The sequence below is a fragment of the Melospiza melodia genome, chromosome 22, assembly GCF_035770615.1.
Source record: "Melospiza melodia melodia isolate bMelMel2 chromosome 22, bMelMel2.pri, whole genome shotgun sequence".
In the NCBI taxonomy this organism is placed as follows: Eukaryota; Metazoa; Chordata; class Aves; order Passeriformes; family Passerellidae; genus Melospiza; species Melospiza melodia.
This window is the reverse complement of record NC_086215.1, coordinates 11,914,364-11,939,658: the sequence shown is the minus strand read 5'-3', so window position 1 is coordinate 11,939,658 and position 25,295 is coordinate 11,914,364. Positions and strand designations below refer to the sequence as shown.

The 25,295-nt window shown below is 48.3% G+C and overlaps 2 protein-coding genes across 4 annotated transcripts in view; one reads left to right on the top strand and one right to left on the bottom strand.

The window, feature by feature from the left end:
• Nucleotides 1–11,579, top strand: part of LHX6 (LIM homeobox 6) — a 16,503-nt gene extending 4,924 nt beyond the window's left edge. For all 3 annotated transcript variants that reach the window (XM_063174995.1, XM_063174997.1, XM_063174996.1), the window contains exons 5-10: nt 1,750–1,970; nt 4,141–4,241; nt 4,333–4,428; nt 5,558–5,732; nt 6,271–6,374; nt 7,989–11,579. In XM_063174995.1, the coding sequence (XP_063031065.1) occupies nt 1,750–1,970; nt 4,141–4,241; nt 4,333–4,428; nt 5,558–5,732; nt 6,271–6,374; nt 7,989–8,009 (718 nt within the window). In that variant the 3' untranslated portion in view covers nt 8,010–11,579. The remainder of the gene's footprint in view (nt 1–1,749; nt 1,971–4,140; nt 4,242–4,332; nt 4,429–5,557; nt 5,733–6,270; nt 6,375–7,988) is intronic.
• MORN5 (MORN repeat containing 5) lies at nt 10,820–25,295 on the bottom strand. Its single transcript, XM_063174998.1, has 6 exons — nt 25,212–25,295; nt 24,763–24,910; nt 24,424–24,535; nt 23,446–23,577; nt 12,151–12,265; nt 10,820–10,927 (listed from the first exon to the last, which is right to left on the bottom strand). Exons 1-5 carry the CDS (start codon nt 25,256–25,258, stop codon nt 12,171–12,173), a joined length of 534 nt encoding a protein of 177 aa, XP_063031068.1. The 5' UTR covers nt 25,259–25,295; the 3' UTR covers nt 10,820–10,927; nt 12,151–12,170.

Here is a 25,295-nt window from a genome sequence, read left to right as displayed (position 1 = left end):
CAGCCTCTCTGCAGGCTCTGCTCATGGCGTGGCCCTGCAGGGACAGGGGCAGGGGCAGGGGCATCAGCCTCTGCCTGTGCTGCTGCCACGGCCAGCCGAGCGCCTTTCAGCAAACCCTGCCCAAATCCCTGGGCCCTGCTGCCAGCCTGGGGGTCCTGCCCGCTCCTCAGGAGATGCCTGGGTGTCTCCCCAGTGCCCAGCTGATGTGGGACAGGGCTGTGTCACCTTTTCTGAGTGGTGCCTCAGTTTCCGCCGGCCGTGCTGTGCTCCCCTGGCTGGGGCTGGAGCGGGGAGCGGCGATCACCACGTGCCATTAGCTCTGTGTGCCTGCCCCTCGCCTGATACTGCTCAGCAAGTACCACTGTTTACATAGCACATTGTTCAAAGTAATTCAATTTACAGGAATGATCTTTATTTCTACATAAAAAATTAATACAGTTCTTTTGTTTGTGCGTTTATATAAACGAGCTGGCACAAAGTCAGTTTACAATGTTCCCATCTGAAGTAAATTAGTGAAGTCTCTTAGCTAAGTCTCTGTATAATTTCAGCACAGAAATGTCCTCTTTTTTTTTTTCTTCTTTTTGGTCAGCTATGGTCAGGCTGAAAAATTTAGACCCTTCTTTTCCTCCCAAATAGTTTTGCTATTAGTAATCCAGCACAGGACAGTATTTCCACATCTTGCTGGGCCCATGGTGGGCAGCAGTTCCTCGGTGTGGGGTCGGGCAGGGGCAGCACACTGGCCCTGGTGGCCTGGCCTGGGCCTGTGTGCAGAGCTTGGGGCTGCTCTGGCCTCTGAACCGAAGGGTTTGTGCTGTGGGGTCTCTCCTGTCGCTTGCTGTGGTTGTTCCTTGTCGGTGTTTTGTGCCTGCACTGGGAGATGCTGGAGCTGCCCGGGCAGGGCTGGCAGTGGCTCTGCTTCCCACTGTGGTGAGGGGCTGGCAGGAGCCCTCGGGAGCCTGAGGTGACAGTGGCAGTGCTGGGGCTGTGTGGGGAAGTGCATTGACTGTGTTGGAGCCAGTACCACCTCTGGGGTGGCAGAGGAGATGCTCCCGTCTCTCCTGATGCTCTCACTGCTGTTCATTGCATTTCTTATTTTAAGCAGCAGCAGTACTGAAATGCAGAAATTGAACCTGGCACCTCATGTCAGACACTGACCTGGGGGTTCAGGGCCATGGGGGCCCTGTGAATCACCTGCCTTGACCATCAGCATCCTGACAGGAATGGGGGTTTTCAGACAATCACCTGGTGAGAGGATCCTGGCTGTCTTGTTGCCTCTTGACTGTGCTGAGCTACCTTCCAGCACAGCTCACTCCAGCACAGTCATCATCCTCTCACAGTGAGGAGACCTCCTCCACAGGGGAAAAAGCAGATGTGTGTGCCTGTACGTGTGAGGAGAACACACATGGTTTGATTTATGGCAGCGGGAGAGAACCCGCTCTGACACAGTTTCCATCCCAGTGTCACACTGGCTGTTATCAAAATAAAAAACCCACGGGCTGGGAAGCTGATTCACAGGGCTGCAGCGAGTTACACCCACTGCTGCCCATGCTGCCCACCCTGCTGCCCATGCTGCCCACCCTGCCACGGCACGGGCACCGCTGGGGCGGCCCCGCTGCATCTCTGCATGCACGGGTGCTGTGGGAATTGGGGTGAATAACGGGGTTGGCAGGAGCGCCTGCACCCTGGCATGGTGCTGCTGCCCTTCCCCTGCCCTCCCTCCGTGCCCTCACCCGTCTGTTCTCCCCGCAGCCGGTTCGGTACCAAGTGTGCCCGCTGTGGCAGGCAGATCTACGCCAGCGACTGGGTGCGGCGGGCGCGGGGCAATGCCTACCACCTGGCCTGCTTCGCCTGCTTCTCCTGCAAGAGGCAGCTCTCCACGGGCGAGGAGTTCGGCCTGGTGGAGGAGAAGGTGCTGTGCCGGATCCACTACGACACCATGATCGAGAACCTGAAGCGCGCGGCGGAGAACGGTACGGAGCGGGACGGGGTCACTGTGCCCGTGCTCACCCTTAGCACAGGGTGCTGGGGAGGGTTCTATCGTGCCAAAAAGGGTGATGGGTGGTCCTGGGGTGCTTGAGCACCAGGCCCTGGGCTGGCAGAGGGCTCATGGGGTGGCCAATGTGCTGGCAGCACCTGCAGTTCGTGGCAGACCTGTGTGCCCTGGGCAATGCCAGGGACAAGTGCCTGGTCGTGCACAGCCTGGAGTGCAGAGTGTGAGGAACCCTCTGGGATTTGAGGCTGTGAGTCACAAATGGAGAAGGTGGGATTGGTGATTGGACAAAACCTTCCCATCGTTTTCCACCCGCCCTGCCCATGTGGGGTTGTGCCACTCCCAGCTGGACGGCTCTGTGCCACAGCCAGGTGAGCTGGTGACACCACGGTCACAGCACTGCAGCTGCTGTCCCTTCCCCAGCCTCCTGCATGGCAGTGCCCAGAGGAACAGATTTGTGGTGCTCAGGGAGGCCAGGCAGTGCCAGGACCTGTGCTGTGGTGGGAAGGGCTTCAGCACATGGTGGGCACAGGGAGGGACACGCCATGGCCGGCCCATGCAGCATGTGGAAACCATTAACAACCTGACAGGAAAATAATATGGTTCAGTTTACTGTGTTTGAGAAAGAGGATGGAAACAGAGTGCCCAGTTGGGCTGGGAAGGAGGGTCCTGGCTCAGAACGTGGCTTGTGATGTGTTGGTCCATCTGGTCAGCTGCTGTGGGGTGTGAGGGAGGTGATGGGGAGCAAGGATGGAGCGGGAGAAGCCACGTGTCCTGAGGGAGCAGAATGCTGTGAGGACAGCAGGGTCTGGCACCGGGGAGTCCTGCAGAGCTGCTGGGATGCTGGATGTGCTGCTGCTGCTGCTCAGAACAACCTGCTGGTGTGGGCTGAGCACCAGTGTTGGGCAGTGCTGGGGCACCTGGTGAGTGTCAGGTGTCACTACCTGTGTCCAAGGGGTTTTGAGAAGGGGGTGGGATCACTTTGGAGATCTGCAGTTGCTGTGGAGTTGCAGGGCCACACTCCCCCCTCCAGTAATTACCCAGAAATTTCTTCTGCACATGAGGTTTTACATACAAGAAAAATAAACAGATGTTGCTGAAGTCAGAGTCCCATTCATCATCCGAAAAGAACAAGTCAAACTATATGAGAAAGTCCTTCAACTCCAGCCAAGACAATCACAGCCTGGTCCAGCTCGTGCAGGAGCATCCTGGGAGCAGGGCGAGCCCAGCCCTGCTCGCTGCCCTCCCCCACCATCCCTGCTGCCCCTCCCTCGGGGGGCTTCACCCTCAGTGCCCCTGCAGCCAGGCTGGCACGGGCTGCAGCAGGGCCCTGTGAGGAGCCAGACTCTGGGCACCTCCCTGGGGCTGCACGGCAGTGAGAGCACGGCTGGGCTCACCCTGACACGGGGCTGGGCAAGGGGGGTCACTGTCCCCCTGGAGCGTCCCCTTAGTGCGGCTGCTGCTCATGCATGGCCACCCCAAGGCCCTGGGGACGGTGCTGCTCCTGCTGCTGCTCTGGGACCCAGGAGGAAGAGGAAGGTGAAGGTGCTGGGACAGTTTGGGGCTGGGGAAAGGAGCAAGGAGCCCATTGAGATGCTCTGAGCAAATTGAAGGAGTGATGGAGGCAGCACCCACGAGGGAAAACGGGGTCACAGGGGGCAGCAAGGGGCAGGAGTGATGGATGTGGGTGAGCCTGGCAGGGACAGGGTCCCCTCCCAGCCACTCCCTGGAGAATGTGGCCAAGGGGTGATTGGGAGTCAGGGCCAGAGGGACATCAGTGCTTGCCCTCACACACCACCTCGACCTCTTCCTGCTGCTGCCTCCCCGTACTCCCTGTGGCTTCCACCACTCGCTGCATTTTTCTTCATTCCACAGTAAACTCTTGGGGAATGGTTGTTTCTCCTTCCCTGTGTGTGGAGGGGCCCAGCAGCCCAGGGCAGCTCCTGGGTGGCCGTGCTGGCTCCACTCCTTCAGCTCCCACTGCAGCAGGAGGTGCTTTGGCTGTGCCAGGCTGTGGTGCCAGGGCTGTTGTCCCTCCATTGAGGGGATGCCCTGGGTGTCCCAGGCTGTGGTGCCACCAGAGCAGCAGCTGCTGCAGGTGGTGGGGCAGGCAGGCTCTGCCCTGTGCCTCAGAGGGTTCTCTGCTGCAGGCAATGGGATCACGCTGGAGGGGGCTGTGCCCTCGGAGCAGGACAGCCAGCCCAAGCCAGCCAAGAGAGCCCGCACCTCCTTCACGGCCGAGCAGCTGCAGGTGAGGCGGGAGGGCCGGGGGGCTGCGGGGCCGGGGCTCCCCAGCCTCCCCCGAGCCCTCTCTGCTCTGCTCTCCTCTCCTCTCCCCGCAGGTGATGCAGGCACAGTTCGCTCAGGACAACAACCCCGACGCACAAACGCTGCAGAAGCTGGCGGACATGACGGGGCTGAGCCGCAGAGTCATTCAGGTGAGGCAGGGACACCATGGGCAGGCAGGGGCACCTGGGGGCTGGCACCAGCCGGGGCTCACTCCCACAGCCCCAGGCTCCTCAGCATCCATCCAGCACTCCGAGCTGCCTTCCCGGTGCCAGCTCTGCTCCCACAGCAGTCCCAGCACCGTTCCTGCTCTGTCTCGCTCGTGGGTTTTCTATTTGTTTTTCCCTCTTATGATGCAATGAATCAAAGCCCCAACAGCCCCAGCCATGCACAGTAAATCACTGGGTGGGAAAGCTGCTGTTAGCAGCAGGTCCTGGAGCTGAGCTCTGTCCCAGCCGGGAGTGTGGGAGCTCCCCCGGCAGCCGCCCCTGCCACAGAGGCAGAGTCAGGGATCATTGGCATGGAGAAGTTGAAAGAAAAAGGAATTTTGCAGCTCCAGGGGACAGTGTGGCAGGGAAGCTCCCACCCTGATGCGGGAGGGAAGGGCAGGTGGTGTTGTAGGGACTGAGAAGTGTCCCCTCTGCAGCTCCCACACAGCTCTGCCTCTTGGTGACGTTTGTACTCATCACTGTAAGGTTCTGCACACACACTTTCTGCATACAATAAAAACACGAGCGGTTGAAATAAATTTGGGGCTTTCATCCGAGATTGTTTTGCCAATGACACTTTTAAATTTTGCGTGTGAAAATCTGGCTTGAGCCTCTGTTATTGAGATTCTTCATTTAGCAAAGATCAAGCAGGCTGCACACTGAGTGATTTTTTATGTGGATGTTTTTTAAAGGCACTTTGAACAGGAAACAATTTGTCAAATGCTTAGACTGTTTCCTTCTCTATGGTCCAGGGTGCCCTGCCTTGGAGAGCTGATCTTCACTCAGTCTTGGAGAAGTTTTTACTCACAGCTATCTTTCAGAAATTAAAGCATAAGAAACAGATCACCTCTTAAGCAAAAAACCCCTTTCCATACCTGTTTTAACTCTAGGATGGAATTCCCAAACTACTCCTTTAATTAGAAGCAGTGAGATTTGATTAGAAATCTCATATCTGCTGCTTTTCATCCCTTTTGTAAAAACTTGGAAGAAACACCCATCCAAGGACAGGATGGTGAAGGATTTTAACCCAGCTGTCTCTCAGCTGTCACAGCGCTCGCCGCTCTCTTTTCAGGTTTGGTTTCAAAACTGCAGAGCCCGCCATAAAAAACACACCCCGCAGCACACGGTGCCGCCCTCGGGAGCGCCCCCGTCCCGCATCCCCTCCTCGCTGTCCGATGACATCCACTACTCGCCCTTCAGCAGCCCCGAGCGGGCCCGGATGGTGACGCTGCACGGATACATCGAAAGTGAGGGATGGCAGGGCTGGGACAGGGCTGGGGCTGGGGCTGGGACAGGGCTGGGCCGGGGCCGTGCCAAAACCCTCCCGGTGCTGCGGGTGCGGGGATGGTGCCCCTGCTGCTGCTCCTCCTCGTGTCTGATCAGCTTTGCCCTTGGGATTTGGGTTTCACTGCCTGGTCCTCGGCCCTCCTGTGCTCTCTGTGTCAGGGAGAAGAGCTGTGGGTGTGCCCTGTGGGGCTCGGTGGTCTCCTTCCCGCTCAGGACAGCAGAGTTGCATTCTCTGTTCCGAGTGAAATGATTTGAGTGATGATTTGTGAGTGATGGGCAGCTTTGGTCATGCCTGGGATAGAGGTTTTGGCTCTGTGGCTCTTGTGAGGCTTCTCCCCACAGGGTCAGGGCTGTGCCCCAGCCCCGCCTGCTCCCCCGTGTCCCGGTGGGACTGGCTGTGCTGTGGGCTGTATTGCTGTGGGTTCTGTTGCTGTGGGCTGTGGGCTCTGGGCTGTGTTGTTTGCAGTAACAGAGGCTGAAGCCCCTTCTCGTCCACAGGTCAGGTACAGTGTGGACAAGTGCACTGTAGACTTCCCTACACTGCTCCACCAGTGCACCTCAAAGCAGATATGGAAGGACCACTGTCTAATCGGGGTGAGAAGGTAAATGTAGTCCCTGCTCCAGGCTCTGGGGCCAGCCCTCGCTGTAGCAAAGATTTGTGTGTAACTTCATTGCTGTCTCCTGTCAGCATCACTGCTTCTCCATGACCTCCACAGCTGCCACCCACCCCTGTGTCTTCCCGTGGTGTTGGGGGTCCTAGATGTACCCACTGTTGGTCAAAATGGCATCACTGTGTTTTCCCTTTCACTGTTGTGACCTGCTGGGACTCTGTGCCTGCATCCACTGAGGGCTCTCACATCCTCCTGCTGGATCCTCCTGCTGGATCCTCCCTGCTTTCCCCTGCCCTGAGCTCTGCCTGCTCCGTTCCTCAGATGTCTGCATGTGTGGTCAGTGTGAGCAGCACCTGGCTGTGAACAACGGAGCAGGGGGACCTCTGGCATGTGCTAATTTCCCAGTTTTCCACGAGTTAACAAAAAAGATTCATTTCTTGTGGGTTGCAGTATTGCTTAAAAATAATAACAACTGGATGTTACAATATCTGAAGTAGGAATGTTATTTCACAATATCTGGCCAGGAGAAAATATTGCCTGTTGATATTTTTCTCTTCAGCTTTTACAGTATCTGTTCTAACACACAGCTTATTGGGGCAAGATTTCTCAAACATGCTTAGGTTTGGAAGATTTTATTTAGGACCCCAGTTTCAGTGAGTTCCTTCTGAGGGAACACTGAGCTTTGGCAACTCAGGGTGGTTTTGGCTTTTGTCTTTAATGTTAGAAGTTATCAGCACCTCTCTTTTCAGATCTCTCTCTTCTCAGTGCAGCAGCTCACTGAGCTCTGTTTTAATGGACAGAAGCAGTGGCACAGCAAAGAAACTTTCTCAGTCTAAATTCTACCATTTTGTCATATGTGCCAGCAAGCTGCAGAGTTTTCAGATAATATTATACAGTCCTGTGCTGTTGTTAGGGAGGCTTCACTGCAGCAAGCAGCTCCTGATTTAAATGCAATTACTGGCTCACAGCTGTTGCAGAACAAGGTTCTCAGGACACGGAGCTGCCCCCCAACCAGATCCTTTCCTAAACAATCTCTTGCATATTGAATTCCTGAAAACTGAAGTAGCTTTTTTTTTTTCCCCACATCCAAAAATTTTTGAAAGCAGAGATAGCTGAGATCCTGGGAAAACACATTTCCATGCTGAGTGTGTGTGGGGCAGCGCCCCACTCCTGTGGGGGTGCCCAGAGCAGTGGCTGGTGAGAGCTGAGCTGTGAGCAGCCCAGCAGCTGCTTCCCCTGGACAGTGCAGTGTTGGAGGGCAGCCTGTGCTGGTCACTGAGTGAGGTGGGCACTCAGGATTGCTGGGCACGGCCTCTGTCCCTTTTGGTAGCTGCTCTATCCCAGCACAGATGAATGAAGTGCTGTTTTTGGGGTGCTGCCTGGTTGTGTTTGGTTCCGCAGCCGAAGGTGTCTCCTGTCACCTCCCACCTGGGCTCCTCAGTGGTGGCTCCTTCCCCAGGCAGGGCTGGCAGCTCCTGGGCAGAGGGCACATCCAGAGAGGGTTTTCCCTCTGAGAGGAGGTGGCTGCCCCAGCAAAGCCCGTTCTGCTGCTCCCTGCAGCACTCGGCCATGGCTGTGCTGCTGACACCCCCCTTCTCCCCCCAGGTCATCCTCTTCCAGTACTGACTGCGAGGACTCTTCCTCAGCTGCCCCTGAGCCGCTGGCAGCGCCCGGCCCCGCGGGAGCAGCTCAGCCCCAGCACTCTCAGCTCCTCCATTGAGCAGCACCTCGCGCCCGCTCCGACTCCTCCAGCGACACTCTGTGTATGTGTGTGTTGAGTGCACAGTCACATTTTACACTTGTTTCTTGTGGACTTGTAGAATGACCGTGAGTCTCTCCAAGGCAGTGCCAGACACAGTCAAAACTGGTGACTCTGCTGTGCTTGCAAGTCTTGCTCCCAAACCCACGGGATACGAACAGCCCGGAACACGCCGAGTCTCAGGGCGGTCGATGATCGCCTCTGCACACAAAGGAAGGAGGAATTTTCGTGGTTTGGCCTGATTCTCTTCTTGCACCAGTGAAGCAGTTCCTGGACATCCCTCCTTCTTTCCACTCGCTTGTGTGAAATCCGAAATTGGCTTTTTGGCTCAGCAACTCGATGTATAGACAGACCTGCCTGAACCAAACTCGCAGGTAGCTGAGACTCCAATGAGTGGAAAACATGATGCCAGCTGGAAATAGGCAGTTTTTCTTCCTCCTCAAAGTGCTTTAGAATCACATGTCCTTTGATCACTCAAAGGTAAGTAAATCTTAGTGTTTTTTCCCCCCGTTTTATAGGAGGGGAAGCAGAGATGTCCTAAACTGAGAGGAACCATGAGGGTTGGTGGCAGAGCCAGGTTTAGCACCCTGAAGTTTTTGATTGCTGACTTGTTCTTAGAACACTGAATATCTCTCTCCTCTCACAGCCATCTGCCAAATTATTTTTTTTTTTAAGTTTTTTACTCTTGTTCTTTATTAACAAGCTACTTTATTTCCTTGGAGTCATATTGGATCACAAATGGGTGATTTCAGAATGTACCTACAGAAAACTCTCAGACAATCCATACTCTGGGACTGGGAAATGCTCGATGGAAGGTGGCCATAAAGGTGTAGAAATGTTCTGCCCTGCTGTGGACTCAAGTTCAGTCAGTGGGGAGAGCTGGGTAGAAACTGGAGTTAAAAAGGTGAAAGCCACAGTAAGGCCAGCAGGAACCATCAGTAGCCAAGCGGACAGCAAGGGGATGGCATGTTCCTTAGTCTGGCAGCCTGGCTCTGATCCCCTCTGCCCCCCTGGTCTCCCTTGCTGGGGTTGGGCTGTCCCAGGCCCTGGGATGAGGGTGCATCCCCGGAGAACGGCTGGGCTCACACGAAGTGCTCAGCACTCTGGCCCCAAGTCAGGAAAAGGACTCCAAAACCATCCCATCCTTCACTGATGGTAATAACGAAAAGTAAACGAGACCTCTGCCAGCCCTCCTCAGTTTGCACCGAGCCAGGAGCAGGTCTGTAACAAAAGCTCTCTCTGTGCAAGCACGTGGGTCTGTCCTGCTGTGAAGTGTCTGTGAGGCTGCTCTTCCAAGAATGTGAAAGCCTCCCCTGAGGCACAGCAGTGAGGGACGTGACTGAGCCATGCCCGAGGAGCAGGAGATGGGAATCCATCTGTTACATAACTTGTTTTTGATGGGAACTGTAGATACTCGTGTTCTCCTCTGTGGGAGATCCTGGATCAATCCAGGTGGGAGCCATCCCCAGCTCTGGGCAGCCCACACTGCACCCGTGGGGAGCCTTCTCCTGCCATGTCCCTGAGCTCTGTGTGACACCAGCAGCCAGACAGGCTGCCCTGAGCCACAGGAACGCCCTGGGAGCAGCGTGGGGAGATGGGGATGGCTGCTGAGGGGCCACTGAGATCTCTTGGCTTGGGAAGGAACTGAGTACAACCCACTTTGATATTGGTTGGAACAAATCCACACACACACACACACTCACACACACCCTCCTGTGTGTGTCTGTGTACTGAGAGTGATGGCACTACCTCAGACAGCTGGGCCAGTACCTGCCAAACTGCAGCCAGCAGCTCTAGTCCCAACTCAAAGTAACATTTGAAAGGAGAGAGGGGAATTAAGTCCACAAAATGTTATTGTCACCTCCAGATGTGTGAGTGACCATTTCCAGAGTGTCACCAGTGACGAGGTGCTGCCACACGCCTGCCCTGACTGGAGCCACCTCTACAGAGGTGTCCCCCAGGGAGGGGACAGTCACCAGGTGCCCCAGGTGCTCCAGGTGCATCCTTTTTGTCCTTTTCATAGAATGAGAGAAGGCTGAGTGCTCCCCTGGCTGGCTGTTGGTGAGTGTTTGTCATCACAGGCTGAGGTGGTTGCTGTGTCAGCCCTGAGGTGCTCGTGGGGGGTCACCAGGGCCTGACTTTGTTCTCCATTTGTGCTTGCACATCCTAATGACCATTTAGTTGTGGAATTAGTGCCATAAAGGAATGGGTAGTTATTCCATTTGATACAGAAGGAGAGATTCAGGCTGCAACTTGCCCTGACATCCCACAGTCTCTGAGACTGCCACAACTGCTCTGTTGAGGGAGAAAAGGGTTTGATGTGTTTCTCCCTTCTGTCTTGGCAATGCAGTGAAAGGGAAACTATGAAATATGTATTTGCTAAATACCAGCTTGATCAGAAAAGCCCCACTTGGGAATGTCCTGGATATCCAAGGGTCTGTAAGCAGTGCCATGGCAGGGCCCAGGGAATGTTGGTGTTTCTCTCCAGGGATGTGGGCTCACCACAGACTGTGCTCGGGGCACTTCCCCCCATAAGTAGCCAGGAGCAGCTTTGCTAATTCAGAAATCAGGCTCTGTTTATATTAAGCCCAAATTGTTTGCAAAAACTGGAAGCAATTCAGCTTGTGCAGTTTTAGAGCTAATTATGTGTATGGAAAATACTCAACTGTACCAAGAATGTAAGAAATCTTCTAATTTATTCAATACATTGTTTCACAACATATTTCACACTGACTGTTGCCACTGAACCAAACCTTATCTCAGGTCATTTGCATTCATCTCCTGTCTGTGGATTTAAAAAAAAATAAAATTAAAGTCATTCTCATTTTCTTAGTTTATTCAGTAATTGCCAGATGGGTTCTGGTGCAGCAATGCAGACTCCACGCACTAAACTTTTCCAGTTGCTATTTACAAACCCTTTTGCAGACAGAATCCACTGAAGACAGCCAGGGAAAGGCTCTTCACTCCAGTTTAATGAGGTGACTAACAGAGCTTGGCTCTGGCAGTGGGATGGTTTCAGCTTTTATCTCCAGTGGTTTTTCCTGGCTCATGCTGTCAGCCCAATGCCCGAGCTAAAGGTGCTTACAGAACTCACTCGTTGGGACGGGGAGTGGGAACCAATCCTGCACTACTATCAGTGATTTATCTGTAGGATGCCAACTCAACACCAGTTTTATTTCATCTGCCAATCATTTTGTTGTAGCATGTTGCAATTCTGCATGTCTTGGCTACAATGGTTAAAAAAATTTTTCTCTGAATGAGTGGACAGTCAAGACTAATATTTATTTTAAAAAAGTAAAACAAAATTGTAAGCACTTTTTGTAAAACCAATTTGTCTGTTTTGTTACATACTTTTAATGTTGTGCTTTGTAAATGTCTTATTTGTGTAATAAATAAAGTTAATGCAAGTAGAAGTGCTGGCACTTACATCCAGAAAATGATGTAATTCCATTTTATTTTATTTTTAAATACTTTCTGGCTTACTAATCAAGCAGCAACCCACCCAGTTTTCCTCTTTTATTATTTTGTTAAACTCTGGCTTCAGGAGAGTTCAACAAACGTTCGTAGTAAATGGATATAATTTCCTAGTTAGCAAACCCGTCATTAAAGAATACCTCTGGTGTACATTATTACAATGATCAATCAATATCAAAGTACTGAGCAAAAAGAGAGGAAAGGAATTCACCAGGACAGCTAACTAAAATCTGGGAAAATAATGTTGATTAAGATGGATTTGAATGACTTCAACACCGAATCCGAGGCACTCTTTTTAACAAATTGTTTTCAGGCTTAATAATGTTTATACATACTACACTGCACACCTCTCAGGAATATTATTGTGAGTACAGTTGCCTTTTTTGCCGTGGCTTTTGCTCAGCATGACTGATTAAATGATTATTTCCATTTTTCTTTGAGCTGACAAAGATGACAGAAAGATTATATTCCTGTCGAGGGAAAGGGTGAGACAAATCCACGAGGACAAATTGCATTTATTGTGAATCAGATTACCTGCTTTGCTGGAATATTGTCTAGGAGAGGCTGTGTGATGGTTTTGGTTGCTCCTCAGCTGTTAAATCCCAGGCTTTCCGGCAGGTCCGAAGGATCCATTCATGCTCATCATCGTCTGAAAGGGAGAGAAAGGAACCTTAAATATCCCTGTGCCACACTGCTTCTTGCACCCCTGGGCTCCAGTCAAACAAGCCATTTTTCCCTTGAAAAATAAATCATTTTTTAGCCATTGGCATATCTTAGAACACTTTTTTTTTTTTGGTGTTTGTTTAAAAGATCGTGTGCTGTTGTGTGGGAATTTGTCAAGGCAGGAGGCACTGGCTCTGTGGCAAGGACTGATTTTCATCTGTTTGATCAGCTTAGCTTGGGTGAGCCACGAGATTTACATGCACAGATTTTACATTTTGCCTTTTTGGGCAAAACTGCAGGAGAAATGCTGAAACTACCAGAAATGAAGGTAGGCTTTTTTAAAATACTCTGGCTGTGTTGCTTGTTGGTTTATAAAAAGTGAAGGTAAAGAAAAATTGTCAGTAAAGTGCCAGGTTCTTGTCTTGGAGCTTTTCTTTCCATGCTGTTTCTGGGATGTATGTTGTTGCAGGTATTGATAAGCTGATGTAGTGGCTGAGAGATATTTTAGACCAACTCCTGTGTCCCTTGTTAGTATTCATGTCTGTCGTATTTATTCTGAGAGCATAATGACAGTGTGGAAAGAAAATAAAAGCAAAGACAATGTAGGAAAAAACAACTGACCAGCAAAGTTTGAATAGTAATTTTCTGCATGATTTACAAAAAAATAGCTTGGTGAATGTTAAGTTGTGGCTTCTTAATTTCAGGGATTTAAATTGTCTTGTCTCCAAAAACTGTTCTGCAGCCTTTTCCTTTGTGTTTGTGTAGGAGAAAAGAGATCTGTGTATTAAACCAGGAAAAACAAACTTCAAAAAGCCTTGGGAAAAAAAAATCAAAGTATTACTTACAACAATACCTGTATTTATTTTTATACAAATGAAATATATTCGAGCTGCTTCTTGTGTTTACCACTGTCTTAACAAATTCATATTAGCTGCTTGTGATGTGTGTAAAAATCTGAATGTTGAGGGTTTGTGGCAGCCCTTGTTACGTACAAGAGCAGATGAGGGGGTGTCACCCCTGGGACCATCATGGTCCCATTTTTCACCCTGCTGAGCCCCCTGCCTGGGCAGGTCAAACAAAATGGAGAAGGAAGCATGTTGCTTCTCTAGGAGTCAGATTTTCGTGGAGATTTTTTGATTGTGGAGTTGTACCTTTATGCTGAAGTACAGAGGAGCGTTTGAAATGCAAAGGGTAGGAAGGTGCTGGGAATGAAGTGTTAGGTTAAGAAGTTTCCAGAGGGGTTTGTGACAAATTCAGATGCACAAATCTGGAGGTTGATCCTGTGATGGCTTGTGAATCAAGCTTTGCCTTTTATTTTTTCTTCCTTTTTTTTTTTTTCCATGCTGCCCTCCCTTTTCTCTCCTTGCTGGCTGAGGGTTGGGTGCACACCTGAGGTGCTGCTCACACCCAGCTCTGCTGGCACCCTGGTGCAGGCAGGAATGGTGCCAAGGTGCTTGCTGTAATGACTGCAAAATAGTCATCATTTGGATGAAATAGCTAAGTTCAGCTCTTTCTGTGTTTCACTGATTTTTTTTTTTTATTCCTTAGAGACCCACAGATCCATAACAAAATATCCTGTTAATGGCACATTTCTAATTTGGGTGTAAAGTAGGTGAAAATAGATGCTGAAAAAAATATGCTAAAAGGGAAATTAAAAACATGAGCACAGAATCTTGCTTAAAGACCATGCAATTCTCACAGGCAGATTCCACCGAGGGCTGCAACAGGAATGCAAATGTGGTCCTTCAGCTTTCTTAAAAACAACATCCAAGCCATAATCAACGTGCTGGCTTTTGTTCTGTGCACGAGGTGTTGGAGATGTATCACGTGTGCCTTGCCTGTGACAGATATTGTCCACTCTGTGTGGCTCCCTGGTTTTAGCTGGAATTGCCTTAACTAAAACAAAAAGATAGTTTAACTGAGCTTGTAATAATTGCATGTAAAGGAAACTTCTGTCTGTTTCTGTCACGGTGAAGGAATAAGAAAACTTAGAGATGCTGTGCATCACCATGCCTGGCTGGCAGCTGGGCACACCTGGCTCACCTGTGTGCCAGAAATAACCAGCCTGAGGCTGACTGAGCCCTTGGCAGCTCTCACTCAGCTGAGCATCAAGGGCTTAAGCACAAAGAATTGCAGATGTTAACTTGGCTTCACAGGTTTCCAGCACACCCTTGGTTTGCCCAGATTGTCTCGTTCTGCACTTTGGGATTTCCTGGGCTCCCAGGAAAGCACCAGGACAAGTCACTCCAAGGATCTTGGCCCTGCCAGACTGATCCCAAAATGTCTTGGTTTGTGATCTGAGCCTGTGCAAATTAAACACATGTTCGTAAGCCCTGCTTAACCTGCATGGAGTTTAACCAGATGTAAAAACTGAACGAGAGATGTGAATTTCAACTTTGTGCATGAAAAGGAAAAATGGATGGGATGACTCAACATGAAGTAAATCCCTAGGACTGCCATCCAGCCCCGTGTGATGTACAGCTGCTCCTCGGTCTAGGTAAGGGGAAATGAAAGAATTGCTCCAGGCTAGGGAGAAGAAGCACAGCCCAGGGATGAGAATGGCTCCAGGGCTGGCTATGGGAGAGGAGGCAGGGAAATATTAGAATGTAAAGAGTTAAGCTATGGTAAAACATACTTTTGCCACACTAAAGAAGACTGGTTGATAATTACTGTAGTTTTAGGGCTATTTGAATCAGTGCAGCTGCAACCTCTTCAGTAGTAACCCCTGAAACAAGACAAACTGGGTTTATTGTACTGAACAAGTCTTAAAGCTCCTCCCTGATTGTTAGTAATTGGCAGCAATGGACTTAACAGCCTCTTGACTACCCTTTTTACACTCTACCTGACTGTGCAGCTAACAATTTAAATCACAGATGCCGATCCTTCTTTGTGGCAGCTGCTTGTTAACTACACGTTCCTCTTTTTCTGCCACTGGCTGCTTCCATAACCCTGCAACACCAGGGTTAGATTGGAGAATCACATTTCATCAATATTTAAAATGGAATTAAACCTTGAAGTTTGATTAATGCTACCAGATAGTGAGTTGTAATTACTATTTTGCAAATTACAATTGTTTGAATATGTTAATATGATTGTCTAAGCACATCTTCACCTTCAGAAGTAATTTTCCTTTTAAAAAAGATTTGAAAAAAATACAAACTCTTTAATCAGTGCTAAATTATCACCCTGTGCACAATTAGGTAGAATGGGGTTCTTCGTGTGGTGTGCTGAATTTTGTGTCGGTGTATTTATCTTTAAAAGTTTATCCATTTTTTTAGATTATCCTCAGTAGAATAAACAGTGATGGAACAGACTTTGCTGAAAGAGGACTAACCATGCTGATGTTGGAAGGTAATGGGAAAAAGCTTTGTCTTAGCATTTCACTGCTCTGGTGTATCCCTATTCTGTTAGTAAATGTTACCCATTTTATTTCTTCCAAAGTCAGTGAATTATCATTATTATAATGACATATTATTGGAATCTTGAAACTGAAACAGCAAAAGATTGTAATGGATGAGCTCTTGAATTATTTCCCTGTGTCTCAATCAAAAATGAGATCAGTTTCTAGCACCCACTAAATATATCCTGAATATTGTGGGTGAGCTCCTCAGCCAGCCCACGCTGGGACAGCTCTCTGTCATTTTGGTGATTAATTCAGGCTGTTTTCATTGAGCAGGCACAGGGAGCCAGCCTGGCAGCCACCTGCACCACTGCTCCCCAGAAACAGCATCAGCCCACAAAAGGTGATTAGACAGGGGGGAAGTGTCCTGACCTCGCTGTCCCACACCCACAGGTCACTCTGAGGAGCCTCTTTAGGTGAACCAGCCCCAGCTGAAGCTGAGGGTGTAATGTGTTCCTCTAAGCAGCCCATTTCAAAATTTTATCTTCTCACCAAATGCTGCCTGGCGAGTTTCTGCCTTGTTCTGGGGGCTTTGGGGGAAGTTCCAAATGCTGGCAAGGTCCAAACAGGTGTTACAGCCACTGTTGGGTGTATCCCACATGAGCTCAAAGTGCAGCCCACGTAAATCAGTGGATTTCTGCTCTCTGCAAAATGAAACCATTGCCTCCTTTGCAATGCTCAGGCTAAAAGTAGTGGCAGAAGAGATTTCCCCAAATACCACATTCCAGATTTATCTCTCAGCTGGGATTAGAAACAGCTGAAAATTCAGGGTGGCCTTGCTTCAGGGTGCTTCCAAGGGATGACATGAGAACACACTGTAATTTAGGTGCGTTTAATCTTGCTATATTAAATGCATATTGCAAAGTTTAGAATTATTTGCTTTTAACTATCATGTTTCTGGGTTGCTTATGGAAACCTCAGCTGTGAGAGGCTTCTGAGGACTCTGCACGCTTAGGTGCCTGCCATGGCACAGAGCTGAGACTGACAGCACTGGCAGGATTGTCATGGAGGCTTCTCTTAACTATTGCTTTCCCAGGAAAACACCTAGAAGTTTGCTAAATTAGAATCCCCAGTGGTTTGAGCAGGGGAAAATCGACATTGTTCACCTTAAAAACCTTGTCTGTGTTAGGTCTTGGCAGTGTATGTGTTCCTGATGTCTCAGAGGCTGTGCACTCTCAAATTCAGATCCATGGCTCTCTCCCCTGCCCAAGGACAGGTTGGGACCTGATGTGAGTGGGGGTCACCCCTGTGTGAGCTCTGTGAGAGCCCAGGAGGGGAGGCAGAAATTGAGATGTGAGTGTGTGCCAGCCCTGTGTGAGCTCTGTGAGAGCCCAGGAGGGGAGCTGGCGTCCCTGGCATGTGCCACCAGCGGGACAGGGAGCCCTGGGAGCCCTGGCACAGCCGAGCCCAGCCCTGCCCAGAGCTGCCCCCGGTCTGAGGGGTGTGTTGGGATGGTTTGTGTTTACAGCACACCATCCTCCAGCAGCAGCTGAGCTTCCTCCCTGTTTGCAGAGGGCCAAGCACACGCAGCCCATTGTAAACAACAATATCAGGGAATTCTTTCACATCCCTGACTCCTCCCAGCACCCGCAGAGCAGTTCATCATGTTCTTCCACTGCACAATCACAGGGAGCTGCGATAGCATCTCAGCCATGGGCTCTGCCTGGCACACCCCTTCCATTTCCACTGCCCCCTCCGGGTCCCTAGCACCCCTTTCCTTACTGCACCTGACCCCACCAACATCAAGGCTGGCAAGAAAATGGAAAATATGTTTTCAATTAACCTTTGCTTCCACCCACAAATTCTCACCCTTCCACTCTCTTTTAATTACTGTCATTCCAAAATGGCCCCCAAATGAACTTTCCATCTCTTGTAAAAGTTGTTTTCACATGAGCTGTGTGTTGAATGTAAGTGCCTATAAGGTTGTGTGTAACCCATTTAATGGATTCACAATAGGATGGTTAGCACCCAAACAAAGGTGTTATTCTTGGCATGCCACTCCTTGGAACTGAAACTTCCACAATTTTCAAAAAGATAAGGCCAGGAAACCAGAAGGAACAATATATCTGCAAAAGCTATAGCTACTGAAATTGCTGTAGTAACTTCCACCATGATGCAAATGTTAATATTATCACTGCTGGCTACAGCCTGGAATATAAATTATGTTGGTTCATAATCTATTTTGCTGAATGGAGGATGTTTCAGATTAAAACATGTAAGCCAAATTTAATCTAAGAATGTGCTTGGTTGCTCATATGAGAAGTCTCCAAGTATCTCTGTCTGTCACCTGAGCAGACTTTGACACTGTGAAAGACATATATAGTAACTTTGCAATGGCATCCAAATGTGCTTGATCTTCACACATTTCTATATAAAAAGATACAAAAAGAGCATATGATGGGTAGGAAAATTGGCCTAACATTTTAAAAAGTGTTTAGGGTAGAGTAAACTAAAAAAAAAAAAAGGTAAGAAAACCCCCTCAGCTTCTCATAGGAGTCTGGGAGAGTAATTTGAAATGGACTCAGTTTGTCTCTGCCATCTTCACTGCCCAGCCCTTTGCCTTGCCCACTCAGCAGTCCCACTGTGACACTTGCCAGGGCTCTGCCTCTCCTCCTGCTGAGATCTGGCTCCTCAATTAATTTATTTGTTAAGCATTGGGGATTATTTAGATCCAGAGCTCTGACATCGGAACAAAAGCTATCTAACTAACAAAAGAGGAAGAGGTAGATAAGTGACACTTTCAAGATCCAGATCAAAGAGTTATAGCACAATTTCTGACCTGCTTCTGGATGTAATATTTTCCAAAGCTTTTGGCAACCCCAGAGTCTGGGAAGCAAGTACCAGAAAACTGGAATTGTATAAGTGTGGCTAAAAACCTATGTCCTGGAACTAGATCCAAGGGAAAAGGCATGTGGGAGATGGAGGAGACAAGACCAGAAGGTGAATTTGAGGGTGAATTTGTAGGTAGCTCTGTAGAGCCTTGTGGGCAAAGAGAAGAAGCTGAATGCCATGGCAGAGAGAGAAAATAGTTTTTTGCAGTGGTATTTTGGAGGAATATGAATCAAAGAGGCCAGAAGGAGGAACTAGCAGGAAAAAAGGACAAGCACTGCAGCTGTTGCAAGAAAAGCAAAGGGCTACTCACATTCATATGCTCTGCTTGTGTAAAGGGAGAGCAGCATTGGCTCTCTGCTTTACAACCCTGCTTTCAGAAATAAGTTTGTCAGCCAAAGTAAAGAGAAAAAGATCAATGGATTGCAATAAACGGCATTTAACATAAAAATGAGTAAAATTTACAATCCAGTTAACTTGTTAAATGTTACAAAATCAGCAAACAATAGACACAATTTGTTTTGTTCAGAGCCCAGAGGTAGAGACCAAATCCTCTAAATTAATTTCTGCAAAAGCTGGGGTTTTTTTCCAAACAGGTCTGGATCCTATTCGTTGTAGAATATACTGATTACCAACTATTTTTAAGAGCTTTACACAAACATTATTTCTTTTGTTGTGTGAAATGCAGAATCAGCCATCTGGCAAATGCCCCAGAGCTAAAATCTTTTACATGACATATAATTCAAAATGATTAAATATACAACAGAAAATAGCTATAGCATTGCACTTAAAATAGCATGAACTTTTACTGCCGATCAAAACTGATTTCTTTAGCTTAACAAGTATCCAAAGAACAATTATTTGAAGAGCTTTTAAGAGTTTCAATATGTAGGAACTAAACCTCATCTAAATTCAGTATCTTAAGTCAAATAAAAAAGAAACAAATGTACAAAAGATTAAATGGTCCTGCCTTATAAGTAGACATTTAAATCTATGGGAAGCTAAATTCATTCAAACAAAAATACTATATTCCCTCTGTATGTGTATTGCTGGGGCTTTCCTCTCCTTGCTCAGGGCATCTGCCAAAACAACTCCACATTCTTAGGCAATGACTGGGGGACTAGCCTGGAATCAGGCTGTTCGTCCCCTCCCTCCATCACCAGAACAGGCAATTTCAAAGAAGAACAGGGAATAAAGCTCCGTGCACGATCCCTCAGAGCAGTCAATCTTTTTTCCTGCACTGCAGTTGACTCGAAGTTAAATTTGCTGTCTTTTTTCCAGAAATACTCCAGGCCTGAAAAATTGCCAGGTCCTCATCCCACACCCAATTCTCCAGTAGTTTCTGAGAAAGAGCACGCAAACATCTGCATGTGTTTGGGGTACATGAGGGTAGGTATAGAAATATTACCCTGAGCGATTATTGAGTGGTTATGGCTGTTTCTCAACTGCATTTTTCAGACAAGTCAAAGTCTATATTTCCCAAAGAGCACTTGGTGCGAGTCAGATCTGAGTTGTGAGGGAAAAAAAGTCCGAATGTAGATTTCTCTCATGAATTTGTGTATTTGGATAAACCTGAAATGGTTGAACACATCATTGCTGACTGTCCAAAATATTTGTGCTTCTCAGCTCTTTCAGACCAAGCATGAGTTCTCCATGCCAAGGTAACAACATGAGGAAATTGTAAGTCTGTGATTAATAAGGCTTAGAATTAAAATGGCTTTGCCCCTTTTCCTGGGGAGTCAGGCCAGCCTCACCACCTCACACGTTCTAACCCCAGACTTCTCTAAACTACACGAAAATAATGTTCTTGAATCTTGACCTTTTCAGCTCATAATGATTCCTGGAGCAGCAGGATTTTTCCTGCTGCTTTTCACGAGACTTTCAGCCTTGTAGAAATGCTGATTGCTGGCTGGCTTGGGACTGCAGCAACACCAAACCCCCTCCTAATAAGACACTTGTCCTGGTCTTCTAGGCCTAATCCTGCTCTTAATTCAGTTCCCTGCCTGAGCTCTGAGTGAAAAGGCAGATTTTGTGTCTTTCTGCTCTTGATTTATAGGAAGAGGTACGAATATATTTCAGGTAATACTGACTGCACTACAGGAAGCTCCCCTATGCACCATACTAATTAAACCTGAAGAAGAAATATGAAAATAGTAGAATAAATATTCTCAGAATGAGGAAAAGCATGTTTTATATTATTTAACCCATCCCTGTGAAAACCACAGGAGAAACAAGGCAATTTTCATCAGAAATATCTTTTCTTTTCATCAAGACAGGTGACCCAGGCAATCTGCTGAGATCTTTTCCATCTCATTATAAAAAATTCCTTTTTTGATGGTATTTTCTCTTTGAAAGTTATGGGGTTTTCTGATATTTAGAGGGCCTAAAATCTGAACGTCACAGGTCTTCTTGTGCCTCTTTGCTTTGCATTAAAAATAATGTCTTGTAGTTTCTACTTTTCACTGAAAAATTGGGAAATCTTCCGATCTTTCTATTGACCAAACTCTGTTACAAAGGTGCCAAGAGTCCTATTTCTGGGGGGGAAAAAACCAAGAGCAATACTCCTGGTGAAACAGGAGCCTGGTCCTGGTATCTATTAAAAATAAACAAGGTATCTTCTTACAAACGAGCCTTCCCATTCTTATTTATGTGCTCAATTTCGCGTACTTCACAATACTGGCAAGAAGAAAAGCTTGAAGAACACATGGAGAACCAGGAGAAATTTGAGCATCCCCAAGGAAACAGAGGTTTAGGGACGGAGTAATAACTGCGAGGCTGTAATGAGAATTTGGAAAAGCTTGCTAGATAAAAACTCTAACAAAGCTGCTGCTGTCATTTCATTCCCTGGGCCTGCTGATGTTTTCAGGAGGGGCCTTTGCTGCTCTAGCAGCGAGAGCTCTGTGAGAAAATGAGGGTCAGACCTTGGAGCTCAGGAGCCTCCCTGGGGCTCCCCATTCTCTCATCTCCACCGAGCAGAGCTGCCAGCGGGCTCAGGAGCTGCCAGGGTAATGCTGTGCCCTGCTCTGGAGCTGTACCTGGCTGTGCCAGGCTGGGACAAGGCTGTTGCAGGCTGGGCCAAGGCTGTGCCACGCTCAGGGATCCCTCAAACAGCCCAGGAACAATTGGCAATGGCTTCAGAATAGGGCCTGGGTGAAAGGTGAGCCCTGGAGTGTTCTGAAGCCTGCTGCCAGGGCTGAGGCAGATAGTGTCACTTTGGTAAACCTGTCAAGCTGTTGTAAGAACTTCCTGAATGCTTCCTACCATCTGCTTTTGATGCTTTCAAGACTTGGCTGGAAGCCTGGAGGTTTTCCTGCTCTTTCCTGCCCAACCTATAATGGAGTAATTCTGGATCTGTTCCCTGTCATCTCAGCCTCTTCCTCAGTTTCTTCTGCTTACAGCTGGGTTTTTTTTTTTACATTTTTTTCTTTTCTCTTTGCTTCAGTGGCCTTGTGCCCTGAATCATCTCTCCTGGGGCGGCAGGAGTTCCTCTGATGTTGAACAAGTGCCGGGCTTTTCAATTGTGTTCATGTTCTCGAGAGGAAGGGTCTGGCCTACATGACACATTCCTTCTTCACCCTCACATCAACAAGCTGAACTTTGTGTGCAGGCCTGGCTGGAAGGGCCACGCCAAGCCCATCTCCAGTGCTCTGGCAGGCCGCACGCTGCGCCGCCGGGCCCGTATTGATTGGTATAATTTGTAGGGCTCGAGATAAATGTCATAAAGGACAATGAGTTCAAAGAACAGATTAAAAAACAATAAATTGAATTCCAAGGCGTTCCCTCCTGTACTAATCTGTGTAGGTTCCTGTGTTTTTGGAAAGCATGTTGCTTATCTTCCTCATCAGTAGGCCCACTGCATTCCAGTATTTTGGATCAATGCCATTTGTAATAATCTAGATCAGTTTTTATTCAACGTTTAAGGCCATGTATCACAGGGTATATTTTATAGCAGATGGTATCTCCAATTCATTTAACCCCTCCCCACTTCCCTCCTCCAATATCACAGTGCACACTCACAAAAGCTCTTGAAAGTAGAGCAGAGCAGAATTTTTTTACAACAAATAGTAAATTTGCTGAAAAATGGAGTTTCCAAGCAACAAAACTGTTAAACTGTAGCACACTGAAAATGAAATGTTCTGTTTTCTAGAAAAAAAAAAAAAGAGGTTTTGCGATTTGGACATTTGAGGGGAAAAAAAAAGAAAAAGCATGGTGGGTGGCTGTTTTCAGAAATCAGTTTCATTTTAAAACCCTCTGCACTGAAAAGGTGATAAACACAAAGATTAAATAGCCAGAACACAAAGTAGGGTTTTTTTCAGGTCAGATTACATTTTTTTAGTTATCCCAGTGTCAATTGTTTGGGGATCTTCTGTGGCTTTTAATTTGAAAAGTTTCTCTTTTGGCTTGGTAATTGGTCATTTTCCCCAAGGTTTATTAATTTGAGGACCTAACCGTGTATTTGCCAGACTCTACTCCAAACACAGCTCTCCAAGGTGAAGGCTTTCTTTCAGAAAGGTAAAACCCAGACTCATTTTAATAATTCTAGCATGTAGAGATAAGCACATGCTTAAGCACTTTGCTGCTTGACAACATGGAGCTTTTCAGCTTTCAGGATCAGTGATGTGCCCCTCACAACCACTCCCTTGCTTGAGATCATAACAGGAGAGACTGAAGATTTTTCTGAGATTAACATACCAAATGGCAATAAAACATATTTATTCATATATGCTTGGGAATACTTCATTGTAATTTTGCAAAATATGATTTGTACCGCTCTGGGGATACATAAATCACTGATAAAATAAATAAGTTAAAGATATTTTAGCTCAGTGATAATAGAACCAAGTCATGGAGTTGTTTATATTTTGGCTCTAATCAGGCAGCCTAGAAGATATAATAAACCCTTCTTAGTTTACCTGGCAGAAGAAGTGAAATCATACCTGCATTTCTCAGAAACTTGCGTTTGTAGTCAACAACTATTCTGGTTTTGGGGTTATAGAATCCATCACCACAGTCATAACAACCTTTTGGGATTATTTTGGGAGGATCCAGATTTGTAAGCTGAGCAATGCCTGAAGGGGAAAAACAAGGTTTGAATTTTTTTTTAATTTATGCCTTTGATCAAGATAACTAATATACATCTCCATGGTGTTTGCTATAAAAATAACAGAGTTACCTCACAATAAATTTTGTAAAACATTTCATCAATTGTGCAGATGGGGAAAATGAAAATGGAAATATGCACACACAAAGATTGTGTGATAAAAAACAATCACTTTGATTTCCTCATGATTCAGCCCACCAAGTTAACATTACAAGTCCAGCCCTAAAATCCAAAATGGGGCCAGGAGAGAATCGCTGGCTTCACACAACTCCATGTCATCACTAAAATATTCTATGTATTGTGTGTATTAAATTACAGACTTTACTCAATTTTTTTCCTTTGTAAACCCACCTTTTGACTAAAATAAATAACATTATAGGAGTCTAGCAAAAACATAGACTGAACACAAACATCTGTTTTGGTGTCTTCTAAAAGGCTACGTGGGGCAGATGCTTGAAGCCTCATTTGGTGCCCTGGATGCAAACTAATTGCTTTTGCTGGACTTGTCTGTATCAAAAGCACCCTGCTGAGGCAGGGAGGGTGAATGGTATGAAGGGGTTAATGAGGATGTCAAAAGCTGCAGATGATGAAGGCCTGTCCTGCCCCAGGAGACCCCGGTGGGTGCAGAGCTGCACCCCAGGCTGTGCTGGTGGAAGGTGCTGTCCACATTCTCCTGGCAGCATCTCAGGCTTGCATGAAATTAGCCAGAGCATTTCTGCTCCACGTTACTCATGTAGCTGAATTAATCTTTCTTAAGCAAAGTTGTTAGTTTAATTCCTTCCAGACTCTCAGGATCGCAAACGCAATTTAGTACCTGGTGGTTTAAAACCAGAGCTGATTTCTGTATAGAATCTTCTGTCGTAGCCATCGCAGTAAAGCCATTTTTCCAACTCGAATTCGAGACCATCTGTAAAAGTGTATTTCCCCTGCAAAACGCGTTTGAGTGCAGAGTTAATAAACATGATGGATGGACGGAACCAAGGCCAGGGCGCGCCTGCAGAGCCGCAGCAGGGCCAGCGCGGCTCCATCGCCTTTGGTCGGGAATCCCGTCTGCGGTGCCAGCAGCCTCCCCCACGCACCCGAGGGGTCAAACCCGGCCTTGGCTCGGAACTCCGCGCGTTTCACCCCTCGGGGTGCAGCCCCCCGGCCGTACCTGCGTGGGCAGCCCGCGCTCCCAGAGCGCCCGGTACGCGCCGCCGGTGGGGCGCCGCAGCTCGCCGTGCCCGTGGAACATGCCGTCCCACAGCGAGCCCCGGTACTCGGTGCCCATGGGCAGCGTGTAGTAGCCGTATCCTTCCATCCTGGAAGAGATGGAGGGGGTGGACGGTGGCAATTCCGCGTCCCCCGGGTCTCACCAGCCCCCTGCAATCCCCCTTTGTCCCCACGGCCCATCTGAAATGCCCGCGACCCCCCTGCCTTCCCAGTCCCCACCTGCCCTCCCTGTCGGACCCCCGCTCCCACGTGTCCCCTGTGAACCCCGCTGTGCCCTCCATCCCTCGGTGCTCCCCCCCGCCCCTTCCCGGTCCCCACGCTTCCACCCCTCCCCACACCCCCCGTGCCCCCTCCCGGTCCCTCCGTGTTCCCCGTCGTGCCCGGCCGCACCTGCCGCGCATGACTCCCCCCAGGTACCGATCCCCCACCAGCTCCATGGCGGCCCCGACGGCGCGTCCCGGTCACCGGGACAAC

Bases quoted from the DNA above. Each gene is read 5' to 3' on its own strand.
- MORN5 (XM_063174998.1), bottom strand. From the start codon at position 25,258: ATGGAGCTGGTGGGGGATCGGTACCTGGGGGGAGTCATGCGCGGCAG. The intron at 24,536-24,762 runs GTACGGCCGGGG...CGCGTTTTGCAG, and splicing joins AGCGCGGGCTGCCCACGCAG to GGGAAATACACTTTTACAGA. The intron at 23,578-24,423 runs GTACTAAATTGC...TTTCCCCTTCAG, and splicing joins CTCTGGTTTTAAACCACCAG to GCATTGCTCAGCTTACAAAT.